At 37.8% G+C, this 20,280-nt stretch overlaps 1 protein-coding gene across 1 annotated transcript in view; it reads right to left on the bottom strand.

Annotated features, from left to right (window-relative positions):
- Positions 1-20,280, bottom strand: part of SUGT1 (SGT1 homolog, MIS12 kinetochore complex assembly cochaperone) — a 43,192-nt gene that overhangs the window by 8,138 nt on the left and 14,774 nt on the right. The window contains exons 11-12 of the mRNA XM_060129165.1: positions 5,131-5,221; positions 1,027-1,208 (exon numbers count right to left, since the gene is read on the bottom strand). Coding sequence (XP_059985148.1) covers positions 1,027-1,208; positions 5,131-5,221 — 273 coding nt within the window. The remainder of the gene's footprint in view (positions 1-1,026; positions 1,209-5,130; positions 5,222-20,280) is intronic.

The raw sequence follows: 20,280 nt of genomic DNA, 5'->3' as shown, positions 1-20,280 counted from the left end.
CAACTAGAGAAAACCCACGCGCAGCAACGAAGAGCCAATGCAGCCAAAATAAATAAATAAACAAATAAATAAAAAAGAAATGTTCTCTATCTCAACTGTCAATATCATGGTTGTAGTATTATAATTCTGCAAGACGTTTCTACTGGGGAAAACTGTAAAGGATATAAGGGATCTCTATTCTTCCAACTGCATGTGAGTCTACAATTATCTCAAAATAAAAAGTTTAATTAAAAACAATTTTTTAAGGCAATAGTGAAAAGCATAATCATGATCAGTTACCACTTGGTAACTTACATGGAATATCTGAGCCACAAACACACTTATTACCTATATGTTAATTTTAATTATTAAATATTAACTTTAACTTTCTACTGTAAATATCAACACCTTAAAAGAAGACAGTGACATTTCCAGAGCTACAGGCAAAAGTCAAATGATTACAGCTTCAAGCAAAATCTACATGGTTCTATAGTGATGACTAGTCATTAAAATCTCAGAACTTGATGCCTAATTCAGGTGGTATTCATGCCCTGGCAAAAAGCCTGAGTTTTCTTAATCAATACAGAAATTATTAACAAACCAATGAATAATTAATGTGCACCTTCTACTTGGCAAACACTGTTCTGGAAGTTTCCCTTCTATATTCTTCATCTGACACTGAGATTATACATGATACCAGAAGGTAAACACCGGAAGCTCACTCAGCTATTGTGATAAATCCAACTGGAATAACTCTATATCATCCACTCACTATAACCTTGGTATTTCTTAAGACTTCCAAGTTCTAACTCCCTGATGAAAAAATTTATTTGGAATATACCATTTGTTTCTCACCTCCTCCACAAGTTCCCAACTTCCTCAGTAATTACTCTAAGTTTAGAGCAAGAACAAATGTTCAGACAAAGTCCATTCAAAATGGTCTCCCAACTACAGTACATGCAATCTGATCTCAAATTACATACTTATTTTTTTTTAATTTGTTAAATTTACTACTACAATAGATTTTCTTAAAGTTTATATTCTTACAAATGATTTGTTCATGGCACGTTTCACTTCATCAGAACCATCTGAATAGATCTGCTGAAATAATTTGTTTAAAGCTGCATCTCCCTCCAACTTCTCATTCTTTTCTTCTTCTTTGATCTCACCAACTAATTTATCCCAATTTCTTGTATAATGAGATGATGATGGATACAGGTTCTTTATATCTATGGAGTAAAAAAAGACAAAAGTGATTAATCAACATGTGATTATGTCAAGCATATGTAACTTTCTGACCATGATGTATACAACATCTTAGCAAATAGTTTTAAGTCACTGAATTTCATGTTTGTAATAAATGTCTTTCTGATATATAAATCAATAATTAACATTTACACTTCTAAAAACTGAATCAGTTAGCATAATGTAAAATCTGGGAATTTCTTTTGAGCAAAATAACTCAAAGTGTAAACTTTTGGTACATTATGCAAAATTAGATTAAAAAACAGATCTTTCATGTTAATAATACGAGAAACTGGGTGAGAAGCATACAGGAACTTTTATGTTTACAAAACAGGTGCAAAGATAGTACAAACAATTCTAAAAATAGTAATTTTTTAAAAAGATGCTTCATTAACAAATTTCTCTAAACAGTTTTAATAAATGTTAAAAATGTGGCTTTTCCTGAGGTACTTATATCTTTCAGAGTAGAAATAAGCTGAAAGTATTGAACTGCCAGGCCATCTGCCAGTGAGTTAAGACTCGATCCTCTCCCCACATTAAAAATATTAGATTACTTCAGCAGGAGAAAACAATAAAGAATTCCTGAATGTTGAAAAATACTACACGTGATGACCTAGAGTTCAGCGCCCACATCATGCACACATAGAAAATGATAAGATTTGTAGGGCACATTGGGATAAACAGAGGCTGGTTGCAGCCAGAGAGGCAACGAACCCAGGGACTCAGGCACTGCCAACACTGCCCCAAAGACCAAGGGAATCAAGATCTTCACACACAAATAATTAAAAAGTAACTAAACAGTTACCTAAGAGCTGTAAGAGCAGTTCTGTCCACTATTCAATGGAAATATAATGTAAGCCACAAATGCGACTCATACATAATTTAAAAATTTCTAGTAGCCACATTACTAAAAAGAATCAGGTGAAATGTATCCCAATTATATGTTTTATTTAGCCTAATACATGCAAAATAATATCAGGTCAACATGAAATCAATATAAAAATATTAAGATATTTTATATTCTTTTTTTCATACTAAGTCTTCAAAATCTGGTAGGTATTTTACATTTAGAGCACATCTCAATCCAGACTAGTCATATTCCAAGTAGTCAACAGGTACAGTAGCCACAGCTACTACCCTGGACAGTACAGCTATAGAGCTTTAAAAAAAAACGGATTCAAAACTTCCCTATGAGTATATTAGGACACATGAATGCTAGTCTAAACGTCCCTCTTGCACTGCTGCCTAGAGCTCTATATATGCCCTTTCTCAAAATAGTTGAGAAACTACTAATTGTTCATTCTGCTTTTCCATCCTTTCTCTTCACCTGTAAACCAACTCCCTCCCTGCTCATCTCACCCCCACCCCACAACAAAACAAAACCACAGCATACCACAGTTTTATTCAGGGCAAGCATACTGTTTTCCAAATTTTATCTATCCTTCCTCTACAAGTAATCTCCTCTATCTTCTGTACATTTTCACTACTAGCCAGGAAAACAAAAACATGCGTGCCATGGTAAATTAAGAACCTAGCAAACATGGGTTTAATTAATCCTAACGCTGATTCGCCAGATGGGAGCACAGTTCTAATCTCCATTTCACAGATAAGAAAGCTGACCCAGATAGGTTAATCAACTTGCCTTTATCTGCAGTCTCCAGCTTGTCAAAACTCTGACAAGCATATTAACTCCTTACAAAAATATAACAGGTCAGGAGGAATAGCATCTTGAATCTCCAAGGCACTGAGTTTAGAGAGTTTGTAACTATAACACCAAAAAATCTTTAATCTCAGAAAAACGTTAACACCTGTAGAGATGGTAGATGAACTACTGAGAGACAGGTAACCTAACTTCCTTGCTTATTCACTATAATCTTGATATCAAATAACTGCAAAGATACTCATGTCAGCAGAGACTTCCCATTGTTAAAAATGCAGCAACAAGCAGTATCACACATGGGGTAGAAGAACCAGGGCCAGACTCTAAATGGCTGGATTTAGTCCCAGACAATGAAAACTGCTAGGTAATCTTAGGCAAGTTGCTTAACCTTTCTGAGCCTGTAAAATAGGAAGAACAATACTAGGCTACCTAATATCAGGGCTGCTGTTAGACTTAGGTGAGATACTATATTAAAAGTGTTGATATTTCTTTTAAAAAATGCTTTAAGCTATATATAAACCTCAATCCAAAAGTATCTGGGAGTCAGCTCCAAGAAGAGTGCATAATATCTTTACTATACCTTTCACATAAAGTGGGAAGCAGAAGCTTAATAAACAGCTTATATACCAACTTGAAGTATTTCAATTCTTAAAAATTATCTATTGGTGTCAATTCCCTGGCTTTGTTAATCATGCTATAGGTTAGTTACGATATTATCATGCAGGGAAACTGGGTGAAGGGTACATGGGAACTCTATTATTTCTGCAACTTCTATTAGAATCTAAAATCATTTCAAAATAAAATTTAAAAATGATCTGTTGGCTAACTTAGTGTTTTCTACAAAGTACCATAAGGAAATTATATTTTCTTTTATAGAAGAAAGCAGTGAAAAATCTAAAAGTAGCTGAAACTTAGAGTTACCTTTTTTCAGTCATCAAATCAGAACATTATCTCTAATCAAAGGAAATTTCTCTCCATTCATTAATGAGGCCATTGCTATAAAATAGTCTTAGACTGTAGTTCTAAGTGTGTCCTACAGATTAATCATTCCATTAGAAAAATACCTATGTGCCTATTGCCTATGCTCAGAACTGACCACAACATAGTCTGTCCCTTAAAGGGTTAAGCAATCAACCTTATTCTACCCCTAAGCCTGCCTTAGGCCTTCATTAGCTGTTTGCCTCCACCTCTTAGAAATATACTGAGGGACTTCCCTGGTGGTGCAATGGTTAAGAATCTGCCTGCCAATGCAGGGGACACGGGTTCGATCTCCAGTCTGGAAGATCCCAAATGCTGCGGAGCAACTAAGCCCGTGAGCCACAACTACTGAGCCTGCGCTCTAGAGCCCATGAGCCACAACTACTGAAGCCTGTGCTCCACAACAAGAGAAGACCCCGCAACGAGAAGCCCGTGCACCACAATGAAGAGTGCCCCTGCTCGCCACAACTGGAGAAAGTCTGCGTGTAGCAATGAAGACCCAACGCAGCCAAAAATAAATAAATAAATTTATAAAAAAAAAAAAAAAAGAGAAATATACTGAAATGGGGAACTTCTCTGATGGTCCAGCAGTTAAGATTCGGCGCTCCCAATGCTGGGGGCCTGTTTGATCCCTGGTCGGGGAACCAAGATCCCACGTGGCACAACTAAGCCTGTGTGCTAAAACTACTGAACCACACAACTAGAGAAGCCCGCACACCACAACGAAGACCCAGCACAGCCAAAACATGAGAGAGAGACAGACAGAGAGACACAGACATACAGACATAGACAGAGAGAGAGAGGGAGAAATGGGCTAGATACTTTTCACTGTGAAGCCTTGAAATTCCAAGAAATTAGAGTTGACATAATTAGAAGAAACAGAAAGGAATAAATAAGAGGGGAAAAGGGAAGAGGAGGAAATACATCAGCAGAGTAAACTACTAATTCACGTAAAACACAGAAAGAAAAAATAGGAAAGGCCAACACACAAAAGCAAACAACCCCCAACTGACATCACAAACTGACATGATAAACAATAAATCCCAATTCCCTCTGGGCTTTTGCTGCCATTTATCTGTATTCTTATGGAGTTTAAGAAGTTAGAACCATCATAAGAAATACTCTGTTTTCATTACAGAGCAACCTCCTTATATTCAATGTATCTTATCTTGGGAACATAAATAATGAAAATAGAATACTCATTACTATTTAATTTCAACTATATAACACAATATGAATTTAAAGCTCATCAAGGCCAGAAAACAAACCTGTTATGAACCGTCTGGGGTTAGGCACCTCTCCTTGCCCCTCTAGCTTTTCCCATCTCACAGCCTCTGGCTTTTTCATTTTAATTTCAATCTAGAGGAAACACCAAATAAAATCTATTATTCAATGTAAAATACACAAAACAGTGAAAAAAATGCAATTTCTTTAACTTATCAATGTTTTATAAGAACAGTGTCCTCAAACAGTTTCCTTAAACTATACCAAGTTAAATTCGAAAATCTTGAAACATTTATTTTGTTTCTACTTAAAAGCCACCCTTCAAAAACAATATACATACACACTATAAACTACAATTAAGAGTCTTGAAATCCACATGCTTTTCTTCTAAAGCAGTGTTGTCAACCAGGGGTAATTTTGTCCCCCAGGGAAATCTGGCAATGTCTGGATACACTGTTGGGTCATCACAACTGAGGTGGGAGTGAGGAGTGACTAGGGGTACTACTAAACATCCTATAACATGCAGGGCAATTCCCATGACAAAGCATTATTCAGCCCCAAATGTTAACAGTGCCCACCACTGAGAAACCATGTTCTAAAGGAATTACTATATTTCCATGTACATTAACCTGTTTTAGAGTAGAGAAATTCATTCCATTGTATAAAAATGATACAAGTGAAACTGAGGGCAGTCACCAGGTAGATCCCTTAAACTATAACTTGCTTGATAAATAACATCCTGTAACCTGCCTTCACTGATTAAGCTCACTTTAATTGTTCTTGCAAACTGCATACCCTCCAAGTTTCATGTAACCTGAACAACATATCACAAGACTCCTTTAACTATCCCCTATATAAAACACCTCTGATATATGGGGCATTATAGTAATGGTAACTGTTTTCCAGGAACATGGAGCTACTCTTGCCCAGTTCAAACCAGTCAAGACCACTGACCACTCAACTGGGCCGTCTCGAGTATCTCATGGATGACCTTTTGACATCAGAGGGCAAAAATCTTCACCCCCCAAATCATGCTAACGCCATTTTCTGAACATGCATCCCATGAAGAAGCATGTAACTCAGATATGCCTACACAGAACACCAATGACCTCACTTCATCATCGTTTCCCACACCTCAGACCACCTTGCTTCTTTATCCCATAAATATCCCAAGCCCCTCACCTCTGGTGAGGCAGATACAAGATTTGTTCTCCCATCTCCTCATTCGGCTGCCTCACGAACAAACCCTTTCCCTTTTGCAAACCCCGGTGTCCCAGTGTTCGGCTTGCTGTGCACTGGGTAAATGGACCTGGTTTGGTAACACAAGTTATGCTAACATTTTTACATATTTTTTACAGACCATGAGGAGCTTCGGAAGGCTTAAACTAAGGCCATTTACTACAATGAAATGTTAAAAGCATCTTTAACTCTCTAATCAAGGCTGCTCCCTTAGAATCTACCCTTAACCGTAACATACACTAGCACAGCACTTACCTTATGCTTTCCTTATTCAAATAATGCTCTCGCCCTCATTTTTAGCCTAGCAAAAATAAGCATTTACAGTGATGATAAACACAGTTATAATTATTATGCAAATGGTTTACGAATCAAATTAGAATTTTATATTCTAATGCTTTTTCTAAGAAAAGAATTACTACTTTTGTAAGTAGAAAAACACCCAGAAGACAGACTTTACAAAAAGAAAAGCCTACTGTGTCACACTTTGGTTCTTTGACCCCTTTGGGGAAGATGAATCATTTAAATTAACAATTACTGGTAATCTTTCTACCAACAGCATTTAGGGGAAGAATCCTTAAAATGTGCATTTTAAAATACTTTAACAAAACACTAAAAGAAATCTGCCAATATTTTCAGTCAGATATGAAGTGATGGAATGGAAGGGTATTTTCTTAAGGCGCATAGAAATGTAACAAAAAATGTTTTCATGAGAAAAGCAGGAAACAAATCTCACTAGAAAAGGGGCAAAACAATTAGCATTTTTAATGTAATTTACGTGTTTAAATTCTACATAAATAAAATCAAACATTTAAAAGGATCTCCAGAATTCCCTAAAATGAACTATGATTAACTTTTATAAAGTAAAATACTATCAATATTTTCTCATACACAGTATTAAGTGAAAGTACTCTGATTATTTTAAGCTGTCACTGCTGGGATATTTATCAAAAAGGGTCAGAAATCCAACAGCTGCAATGACACAGAAATAGTTACTGAAAAGGACTATTAATATTATACTAAAATTTAAAACTGCATCTTGCTCCTTTAATTTTCAACTCATACAGAAATGAAGACTTCACAAACAGTGTGTACATCAAAACTATCCTTAACTAATCTCAGCCACGGGGCACCCTATATTCACACGTGTTCCTGAGCTAAGCACCATCTATAAAAAGTCCCTTGTTTCACATGAAGAGCACTCACATCTCTGAAAGCCTCTATAACCTAAATAATTGTGCACTATGAACAAAGAGGCCTTTATAAAGCCAAAGCCCTAAGTCACAACCTGTTTCAACTGAGACATGCTGACCTGAACTTGAAATTATACTTAATCCATTCATTAAAAGAGGTGCACATAATAAACCATTTAAAACAGCTTTTTTAAAAGGTAAAAGGGGGGAGAGACTAATATTCTATGAATTCCTTTTTACACCTACTTCACTTTTAATGCTTATATATGCTTTTAAAAATGATTCTGACAGATACTTCTCAAATTACCACCAGTACAATTTCAGATATTTTTATTGGGACCATTAATCAGCCATTCTATTTTTATTTAAGTCAAAAATAATTTAAAAGTTAACTTAAAACTTTGGTAGGGCTTCCCTGGTGGCGCAGTGGTTGAGAGTCCGCCTGCCGATGCAGGGGACACGGGTTCGTGCCCCGGTCCGGGAAGATCCCACATGCCGCGGAGCGGCTGGGCCCGTGAGCCATGGCTGCTGAGCCTGTGCGTCCGGAGCCTGTGCTCCGCAACGGGAGAGGCCACAACAGTGAGAGGCCCGCATACTGCCAAAAAAAAAAAAAAAAAAAAACTTTGGTAGTTTATAACCTATTGTATAGCACAGAGAACTCTACTCAGTGCTCTGTGGTGACCTAAATGGGAAGGAAATCCAAAAACGAAGGGATATATGAATATGTATAGCTGATTCACTTTGCTGTACAGTAGAAACGAACACAGCTTTGTAAAGCAACTGTACTCCAATTAAAAAACAAACAAACAAACAAACCTTTGGTAGTTTGCTTGAATGTTGCTCTCATATGCACAGGGAAGGCTTTCAATGTGCCGTAATATCCCAAAGCAGCATTCACAAACTACTAATAAGAATCCCTCCTCTGTTGGGTTGTCAGTTTTCAATATTATGTGTACTACCACCCACTTCTAAGGTCTCCTTTGCACAGCAGAGAGTTTAATTTTTTCCAATGAATGGAACTTCAGGTTTAAAGAAAAGTCATACTTCTAAAGGGTCAAGGCTCTTCCAGACACTACCTTCTTAAAAAGAGGTAAGTGACCTCCCACTTACTACTACAAATTGATGGTGAAGGAATCTTTCCCAGAGACTAGAGGGCTGTGCAGTTTACTGGTAAACATTTTTTTCTGGCAAACTTTTGAGAACCATCTGTTTCAAGTCTGCAGTCAATAAATGTTTCCTGATCTCTAGAATGCAGCTTTTCCAGTATTCTCTCAGTCAGCTCTTTGCACATTTAATTGCTGTACCAAAACCCTCTGTCCAATATTAGAATAGCTCGATCTTCCCTGAGGCCAGACTGCACATCTACTGTCTTTATTTTTACACTCAAATCATTTTATAATTGTTTTTTTTTTTTTTTTGGTGGTACGCGGGCCTCTCACTGCTGTGGCCTCTCCCGTTGCGGAGCACAGGCTCCAGACGCGCAGGCTCAGTGGCCATGGTTCACGGGCCCAGCCGCTCCGCGGCATGTGGGATCTTCCCGGACCGGGGCACGAACCCGTGTCCCCTGCATCGGCAGGCGGACTCTCAACCACTGCGCCACCAGGGAAGCCCTATAATTGTTTTTAATGCAAAAGATGGTAATGAATGAAGAGGAACTGAATAAACTTCTCCGAAGTTCTAGAAGCTCAGTTCAAGTATTTATTGAGTACCTACTGTGAGCCAGGCACTATGCTGGTGCATAAGACCACCACCTCTATTCTTCTTGAAGAAATCAATCAGAAGACACATTCCCATAAACAAAAAATTCCAGCATCCATCATCTGTAGTGACAGACCTAAGTTTTGGGAAATATCTAATTATCTGGAAGGAAGTATGCCAAAATGTCATCAGTAATGAGACTGATTACATTCTCAGCTCACTTATATTTTTCCAAATTTTCTATGATATGCATTTATTGCTTTTACAACCTGAATAAAAACCTGAATAAAAACTAAATCATCAGTATTAAATAATAATAGCAGTAATATTTATTGAGCACTTATTACATACCCCATGTACTAAGTGCTTCATATATATCATCTCACTTAACAGAAAGTGAGAAGAGAAAACCACCTATATTTTAGAGATGAGAGAGACAATAAATAGAGTAACCTGCTGGAAGTGTCTTTTTCTGCTAGAAGTTTTACTTATTTTATTTCCTCAGAAATAAGCAGAGGTTGAGGACAAGTCAAAAACAGTCAGTTGTGTAATTCCAAAAGAGTCACAAATAGGTGCCACTTGCTGGATGTATGACTAATCACACTGAGCCTCAGTTTCGCTTGTAAAATGGGATTAATAGGGTCTACCTCACTTAGGATTCTTTTGAGGCTTAAATAAAACCACGTATGAAAACAATATAGCATTGTGTCTGGCAAGTAACAACTGAATGCTATTATGAATATCTTCATCATTGTTACAATTAGCTGAAAATCTGGGCAAATTATTTTACATCTCTAGGTTCAGTTTCCATACCTGTAAAAAGGTAATAACAATACCTACACCATTCAGTAACTGTGAGGATTACATGGGATAATACACAGCAATCAAAACAGTTACCTACTGTAATTCTCCAAAGGTCAAACAACATGGCATTGGCTAAATAAGCTACAGTAAATGCCTATCATGAAATACTTTGCTGTAAAACATCTAAGGGCATTAAAAAAATACCCATAATGAATAAGTTTAACAAGACAGCTACAGACAGTATGGACAGTAAAATCCTTTTCTTTTGAAAATAAATGTATACACATTAACAGAAAAGGCAGCTCTACAATTTGTGGATATCAGCAACTAAAGTTATTTAAAAAAACAAACAACTACAACAACAAAAAAAACCCTGTTACCACGACCATATCAAAAAGGCATAACAAAACAATAATCCAAAACCCCACACACATCTGTGTGTTTCAAAAAGCAGTAGTATCCTGCCGGGACACCTCCAACCCCATTATATTATATTATTCTTATTATATTAAGATTCTTCTATGAATATCAAGTAAAGGAATTTTAAAACTTCTCAAATGTCAGTGGGTTAAGAAGGCAGAAGGGGGCTCTTTGTCTCTAAGACACACATTTTTATTTCCCACAATTTCAGTTAAAAGCCTTCGTATTTTATATTGATATAATACAAAAATTACTTTGACTAAAAATAAGAACACAAGAACATTTCCACAAGGGCAAATTTACTCCAAAGGATTCTGAGAATTCTAATTTTTTCTTACAGGGAGTGAATATTAATCTTTAAAATGAATATTTCACAGCATAGCTGTTACTGAAGTTATAATCCTATGATTGTGATAAGAGAATATTGTCACGATATTAACAAAATGAAATAAAAGAACTATTACAGCTTCTTAATAAAAAAATGGATTAATAGGCAGATATGTAAGCTGGTATTCAGTAGAACGTAGAAATAACTACCAAAGGTACTAAAAGAATATGAATTCTGACTAAGAAAAACATATTACATATTACACTGTAAAACATTTAATTGAGCGAATTCCCCGGCAGTCCAGTGGTTAGGACTCAGCACTTTCACTGCCAGGGCCCAGGTTCAATCCCTGTCAGGGAATTAAGATCCTGCAAGCTGAGCAGTGCGGCACCACCCCCCCCCGAAAAAAGAAAAAATTTAGTTAAGAAATGCTATTTCAGTATTTTAAGGATACTACCTCTTCCTCTTTTCATTGCAAATTAGATTTAGTTTGAATTAATAACACTTAACCAATGGTTATACATAAATATACAACATGCATTTTTTTTTCTTTTTTTTTTCTTTTTTGCGGTACGCAGGTCTCTCACTGTTGTGGCCTCTCCCGTTGCGGAGCAAGGCTCCGGACGCGCAGGCCCAGCGGCCATGGCTCACGGGCCCAGCCACTCAGCGGCATGTGGGATCCTCCCGGACCGGGGCACGAACCCGCGTCCCCTGCATCGGCAGGCGGACTCTCAACCACTGCACCACCAGGGAAGCCCACAACATGCATATTTGAAGGTAAGAAAGAAAACAGGATTCTCAAAAGGCAAAGAAATAGCCCTTTTAAACCACAGATTTTACAGAATCTCTAATTTCAGGAATATTTTCCCAAGCAAAATGCACCCTTTTATCCAACCACATAAATGATTCAAGACGCCTGCAAACGTATGAAAAGCAAATTACTATTTTTCCCTTTTAGTGTCATCACTAAACAAGACTCAGTAACCCAGAGAAAGATTTTCAGTATTTTAACATTGTCTCCCTCTGCTGTATAAAAAAGATTCAAAAATTTCATCATTTACATTAAGATATAATTAAGTACAATTCTTTCCATTTGTTTCCCATAAAACACAGCTTAAAAACTGGAAGTTTAACAAAGTAATATATATTACTTCGGGTTAGGACAATAAAAATAATCATCCTCCCGAATATATCCTACAAATATAAATTCTTTAGTCCAGACAGAAAAACCTATGAAAAGAAGCAACTGCTTTACAGAAGGATAAGTATTTTTCCTGGGCCACACTGAACAATTTAGTAACTTGTGAACTTGGGGAAGGCATTTTAAGTCCATGAACCTCAATTTCTTTTCACCTGTAAAACTAAGAAGGAAAATACTTACTACACCCTGCCAACTTCATAAGGCCAACATCAGAATCCAATATAAATTCAACCTCTGAACAATTACTGACCACTCACTCACTACACACAGTGCATACGGCTAAGGATGCCAAATTTAGCAAATGAAACATACTTATATTTAAAAATTATTCACTGTTTGCCAGCCCGCCAAGCTGAGATGTCAGATCAGCCATTTCTCAATAGCCACTGATGTGAAGTGCCAGGTGTGAGGCCTGTGCATGAAGCACCCTGTGAACAAGTGAAACTAGAGGAAGCACAAAGGAAGAGAAAAAAAATGACAAGAACTGTGTCTTGCAAGAACACCATAATCACAACTAACTGCTGAACAATCATCGACAGGAAGACACTGGAACTAACCAAAAAAGATAGCCCATATCCAAAGACAAAGGAGAAGCCACAATGAGATGGTAGCAGGGGCACAATAATAAAATCAATAATAATAAACAATAATAAATAATAAAATAATAATAAAATATGGTAGCAGGGGCACAATAATAAAATGGTAGCATTAATAAAATATGGTAGCAGGGGCACAATAATAAAATCAAATCCCATAACCACTGGGTGGGTGACTCACAAACTGGAGAACACTTATACCACAGAAGTCCACCCACTGGAGTGAAGGTTCTGAGCCCCATGTCAGGCTTCCCAACCTGGAGGTCCAGCAACGGGAGGAGGAATTCCTAGAGAATCAGACTTTGAAGGTTAGTGGGAATTGATTGCAGGACTTTGACAGGACTGGGGGAAACACAGACTCCACTCTTGGAGGGCACACACAAAGTAGTGTGCCCACCAAGACCCAGGTGGAAGGAGCAGTGACCCCATAGGAGACTGAACCAGACCTACCTGCTAGTATTGCAGGGACTCCGGAAGAAGCAGGGGGCAGACGTGGCTACCACAGGGACAAGGACACTCGCAGCAGAAGTTCTGGGAAGTACTCCTTGGTGAACCCTCCTGGAGTCTGCCATTAGCCCCACCAAAGAGCCAGGTATGCTCCAGTGCTGGGTCACCTCAGGTCAAACAACCAACAGGGAGGAACCCAGCTCCACCCATCAGCAGACAAGTGGATTAAAGTTTTACTGAGCTCTGCCCACCAAAGTAACACCCAGCTCTACCCACCACCAGTCCCTCCCATCAGGAAGCTTGCACAAGCCTCTTAGATAGCCTCATCCACCACAGGGCAGACAGCAGAAGCAAGAAGAACTACAATCCTGCAGCCTGTGGAATGAAAACCATAATCACAGAAAGACAGACAAAATAAAAAGGCAGAGGACTATGTACCAAATGAAGGAACAAAATAAAACCCCAGAAAAACAAATGAAGTGGAGATAGGCAACCTTCCAGAAAAAGAATTCAGAATAATGATAGTGAAGATGATCCAGGACCTCGGAAAAAGAATGGAGGCAAAAATTGAGAAGATGCAAGAAATGTTTAACGAAGACCCCAAAGAGTTAAAGAACAAACACCTAGAAGAATTAAAGAACACACAAACAGAGACGAACAATACAATAACTGAAATGAAAAATACACTAGAAGGAACCAATAGCAGAATAACTGAGGCAGAAGAACGGATAAGTGACCTGGAAGACAGAATGGTGGAATTCACTGCCGCTGAACAGAATAAAGAAAAAAGAATGAAAAGAAATGAAGACAGCCTAAGAGACCTCTGGGACAACATTAAATGCACCAACATTGACATTATAGGGGTCTCAGAAGGAGAAGAGAGAGAGAAAGGACCCAAGAAAATATTTGAAGAGATTATAGTTGAAAACTTCCCTAACATAGGAAAGGAAATAGCCACCCAAGTCCAGGAAGCTCAGAGAGTCCCAGGCAGGATAAACCCAAGGAGAAACAGGCTGAGACATATAGTAGTCAAAATGACAAAAATTAAAGACAAAGAAAACTTATTAAAAGCAACAAGGGAAAAACGACCAATACAAGGGAGCTCCCATAACGTTAACACCTGATTTCTCAGCAGAAAATCTACAAGCCAGAAGGAAGTGGAACAATATATTTAAAGTGATGAAAGGGAAGAACCTACAACCAAGATTACTCTACCCAGAAAGGATCTCATTCAGATTTGACAGAGAAATCAAAAGCTTTACAGACAAGAAGCTAAGAGAATCCAGCACCACCAAACCAGCTCTATAACAAATGCTAAAGGAGCTTCTCAAAAACAAACTGAAAACAATTAAAAACATGGTAACAGGAACATACATATCAATAATTACCTTCAACGTGAATGGATTAAATTCTCCAACCAAAAGACACAGGCTTGCTGAAAGGATACAAACACAAGACCCACATACATGCTGTCTAAAAGAGATCCACTTCAGACCTAGGGACACATACAGACTGAAAGTGAAAGGATGGAAATAGATATTCCATGCAAATGGAAATCAAAAGAAAGCTGGAGCAGCAATACTCATATCAGATAAAATAGACTTTAAAATAAAGAATGTTACAAGAGACAAGAAAGGACACTACCTAATGATTAAGGGATTAATCCAAAAAGAAGATATAACAATTACAAATATATATGTACCCAACAAAGGAGCAACTCAATACATAAGACAAATGCTAACAGCTATAAAACAGAAAATTGACAGTAAGACAATAATAGTGGGGGAACTTAACACCTCACTTACACCAATGGACAGATAATCCACACAGAAAATTAATAAGGAAACAAAAGCTTTAAGTGACACAACAGACCAGACAGATTTAATTGATGTTTATAGGACACTGTATCCGAGAACAGAAGATTACACTTTCTTCTCAAGTGTGCATGGAACATTCTCCAGGGTAGACCACATCCTGGGTCACAAATCAAGCCTTGGTAAATTTAAGAAAACTGAAATCATATCAAGCATCTTTTCTGACCACAATGCTATGAGATTAGAAATCAATTACAGGGAAAAAAAGGTAAAAAACACAAACACATGGGATGTGGCAAAAGCAATTCTAAGAGGGACGTTTATAGCAGTACAAGCCTACCTCCAGAAACAAGAAAAATCTCAAATAAACAATCTAACCTTACACCTAAAGGAACTAGAGAAAGAAGAACAAACAAAACCCAAAGTTAGTAGAAGCAAAAAATCATAAAGATCAGAGCAGAAATAAATGAAATAGAAACAAAGAAAACAACAGTAAAGATCAATAATACTAAAAGCTGGTTCTTTGAGGAGATAAACAAAATTGAGAAACCTTTAGCCAGACTCATCAAGAAAAAGAGGGAGAGGACTCAAATCAATAAAAATTAGAATTGAAAAAGAAGTTACAATGGACACCACAGAAATACAAAGCATCATAAGAGACTACTACAAGCAACTCTATGTCAATAAAGTAGACAACTTGGAAGAAATGGACAAATTCTTAGAAAGGTATAACTTTCCAAGACTGAACCAGGAAGAAATAGAAAATATGAACAGACCAATCACAAGTAATGAAATTGAAACTGTGATTAAAAATCTTCCAATAAACAGAAGTCCAGGACCAGATGGCTTCACAGGTGAATTCTATCAAACATTTAGAGAAGAGCTAACACCCATCCTCACATTCTTCCAAAAAGTTGCAGAGGAAGGAACACTCCCAAACTCATTCTTTGAGGCCACCATCACCCTGATACCAAAACCAGACAGAGATACTACAAAACAAGAAAATTTCAGACCAGTACCAGTGATAAATATAGATGCAAAAATCCTCAACAAAATACTAGCAAACAGAATCTAACAACACATTCAAAGGATCATAGACCATGATCAAGTGGGACTTATCCCACGGATGCAAGGGTTCTTCAGTATAGGCAAATTAATACACCATATTAACAAACTGAAGAATGAAAATCACACGATCATCTCAATAGATGCAGAAAAAGCTTCTGACAAAATTCAACACCCATTTATGATAAAAACTCTCCAGAAAGTGGGCATAGAGGGAACCTACCTCAACATAATAAAGGCCATATATGACAAACACACAGCAAACATCATTCTCAATGGTGAAAAACTGAAAGCATTTCCTCTAAGATCAGGAACAAAACAAGGATGTTCCCTCTTGCCACTATTACTCAACATAGTTTTGGAAGTCCTAGCCACGGCAATCAGAGAAGAAAAAGAAATAAAAGGAATACAAATCAGAAAAGAAAAAGTAAAACTGTCAGTGTTTGCAAATTACACGATACTATACATAGAGAATCCTAAAGATGCCACCAGAAAACTACTAGAGCTAATCAATGAATTTGGTAAAGCAGCAGGATACAAAATTAATGCACAGAAATCTCTTGCATTCCTATACACTAACAACGAAAGATCAGAAAGAAATTAAGGAAACAATCCCATTCACCATTGCCACAAAATAGAGTAAAATACCTAGGAATAAACCTACCTAAGGAGGTAAAAGACCATACTGAGAAAACTATAAGACACTGATGAAAGAAATCAAAGATGACAAAAACAGATCGAGAGATACACCATGTTCTTGGATTGGAAGAATCAATATTGTGAAAATGACTATACTACCCAAAGCAATCGACAGATTCAATGCAATCTCTATCAAATTACCAATGGCAGTTTTTACAGAACTAGAGCAAAAAATCTTAAAATTTGTATGGAGACACGAAAGACCCCAAATAGCCAAAGCAATCTTGATGGAAAAAAAAAGGGCTGGAGGAATCAGGCTTCCTGACTTCAGACTATACTACAAAGCTACAGTAATCAAGACAATATGGTAGTGGCACAGAAACAGAAATATAGATCAATGGAACAGGAAAGAAAGCCCAGAGATAAACCCACACACCTATGGTCAACTAATCTATGACAAAGGAGGCAAGGATATACAATGGAGAAAAGACATCCTCTTCAATAAGTGGTGCTGGGAAAACTGGACAGCTACATGTACAAGAATGAAATTAGAACATTCCCTAACACCATACACAAAAATAAACTCAAAATGGATTAAAGACCTAAATGTAAGACCAGATACTATAAAACTCTTAGAGGAAAACACAGGAAAAACACTCTTTCACATAAATCACAGCAAGATCTTTTTTGACCCACATCCTGGAGTAATGGAAATAAAAACAAAATAAACAAATGGGACCTAACGAAACTTCAAAGCTTTTGCACAGCAAATGAAACCATAAATAAGACCAAAAGACAACCCTCAGAATGAGAGAAAATATTTGCAAACAAATCAACGGACAAAGGATTAATCTCTACAATATATAAACAGCTCATGAGCTCAATATTAAAAGAACCCACTCAAAAAATGGGCAGAAGGGCTACCCTGCTGGTGCAGTGATTAAGAATCCGCCTGCCAATGCAGGGGACGTGGGTTCGAGCCCTGGTCCGGGAAGATCCCACATGCCACAGAGCAACTAAGCCTACGTGCCGCACAACTACTGAAGCCTGTGCGCCTAGAGCCCGTGCTCCGCAAAAAGAGAAGCCACCACAACGAGAAGTGCACGCACTGCAACGAAAAGTAGCCCCCCCTCGCCACAACCAGAAAAAGCCTGCACGCAGCAACAAAGACCCAATGCAGCCAAAAATAAATAAATTAAATTAAATTTATATATTAAAAAAAAGGGCAGAAGACCTAAATAGACATTTCTCCAAAGAAGACATACAGATGGCCAAGAGGCACATGAAAAGATGCATCAACATCAATAGAGAAATGCAAATCGAAACTACAATGAAGTATCACTTCACACTGGTCAGAATGAATGGGCATCATCAGAAAATCCACAAACAACAAATGCTAGAGAGGGTGTGGAGAAAAGGGAACCCTCTTGCACTGCTGGTGGGAATATAAATTGATACAGCCACTATGGAGTTTCCTTAAGAAACTAAAAACAGAACTACCATACGAGCCAGCAATCCCACTACTGGGCATATACCCTGAGAAAACCATAATTCAAAAAGACACATGTACCCCAATGTTCATTGCAGCACTATTTACAATAGCCAGGTCATGGAAGCAACCTAAGTGTCCATCAACAAATGAATGGATAAAAAAGATGTGGCACATATGTACAATGGAATATTACTCAGCCATAAAAAGAAACGAAATTGAGTTATTTGTAGTGAGATGGATGGACCTAGAGTCTGTCATGCGCAGTGAAGTCAGAAAGAGAAAAACAAATACCGTAGGCTAACACATACATATGGAATCTTAAAAACAAAAAAGGGTTCTGAAGAACCTAGGGGCAGGACAGAAATAAAGACACAGACATAGAGAATGAACTTGAGGACACGGGGAGGGGTAAGAGTAAACTGGGATGAAGTGAGAGAGTGGCATTGACATATATACACTACCAAGTGTAAAACAGCTAGTGGGAAGCAGCCACATAGCACAGTGAGATCAGCTTGGTGCTTTGTGACCACCTATGGGGGGCGGGGATAGAGAGGGTGGGAGGGAGACGCCAGAGGGAAGGGATTTGGGGATATATGTATACTTATAGCTGATTCACTTTGTTATACAGCAGAAACTAACACAACATTATAAAGCAATTATACTCCAATAAAGATGTTAAAAAATAAATAAATTTGAAAAAATAAATGAATAAACTGTGGTACATCGAAAATGAAAAGACACATGCACCCCAATGTTCACTGCAGCACTATTTACAACAGCCAGGTCATGGAAGCAACCTAAATGCTCACCGACAGATGAATGGATAAAGAAGATGTGGTACATATATACGATGGAATACTAGCCATAAAAAGGAATGAAACTGGGTCATTTGTAGAGATGTGGATGGACCTAGAAACTGTCATACAGAGTGAAGTCAGAAAGAGAAAAACAAATATTGTATATTAACGCATATGTGTGGAATCTAGAAAAATGGTACAGATGAACTGGTTTGCAAGGCAGAAATTGAGACACAGATGTAGAGAGCAAACGTATGGACACCAAGGGGGGAAAGCGGACACCAAGCGGGGAAAGCGGACACCAAGGGGGGAAAGCGGGGGTGGAGTGGTGGTGGGATGAACTGGGAGATTGGGATTGACACATACACAGTGATGTGTATAAAACAGATAATAAGAACCTGCTGTATAAATAATAAATAAATAAAATAAAATTCAGAAAAATAAAAACAGAAAGTTAACTGGGCATCCTATACTGTATCTGGTAACCCTACATGAAGCACATACATAGACACAAATATGACACCTTCTTATCTTCAGAAGTCTTACTAAGAGTAAGGGAAATAGGGCTTCCCTGGTGGCGCAGTGGTTGAGAGTCCGCCTGCCGATGCAGGGGACACGGATTCGTGCCCCGGTCCGGGAAGATCCCACATGCCACGCAACGGCTGGGCCCGTGAGCCATGGCCGCTGAGCCTGCGCTCCGCAACAGGAGGGGCCACAACAGTGAGAGGCTCACGTACCGCAAAAAAAAAAAAAAAAAAAGAATAAGGGAAATAAATGTATACATATAAACAAACTAGTATACAGGAAAGGAAAGTAGTTATGTAGCATTTAAAGAAAGGAGCAAGGGGCAAAAAAAGTAAACTGGGAACACAGTAAGAGGGGCTGGGGAATGGTTAGAACCAATAAGCACTCACAAGATTCAAAGGAAAATAAAGAATAAGACAGGACACTGCTTAGTTAAATCCTCAATTGTAGCCACACATACTTGTGTATTCACCAACCACACTAGTCCATTATACAAGGTGGCTCAGTAACACAGGTTTTTAAGTTATTTGCCATCTATCACACAAATCAATTTACGTTTAAATTACTTCAAAAAAACATGCATTAACAACCTCTCAATAGAAAGATGTACAAAAATGCCAAACTCCTAATTTTCTGACCTATCTCCCTCTCAAATCTAGTTATAGTTTTGTGCTTATTGTACCCAATATATCTTATTAAATTCTACCCAATGTGGATGGGGCCAGTAAGATGAAAATCTTCACAGTATGTCACCCTTTTTCTCACTTTCTATTGTCCAAGCAACTGTTTCCTATCTCTGCCTCTTAAGTAAACAGCTTTGTACTTTGTACATTTCAAATAGATAAGTGAGCAGATCTTTTTTAACTAGATGCAAAAACTACTGCTTCTTTACTTCTTTACTTCCTGCTCCAACCCTCTTCAGGTGTCACCTTCTTCCTG

Source organism: Lagenorhynchus albirostris, chromosome 18 (assembly GCF_949774975.1).
Source record: "Lagenorhynchus albirostris chromosome 18, mLagAlb1.1, whole genome shotgun sequence".
Lineage (NCBI taxonomy): Eukaryota > Metazoa > Chordata > Mammalia > Artiodactyla > Delphinidae > Lagenorhynchus > Lagenorhynchus albirostris.
The sequence above is the reverse complement of the archived record's forward strand: the minus strand, read 5'-3'. Positions and strand labels throughout refer to the sequence as shown.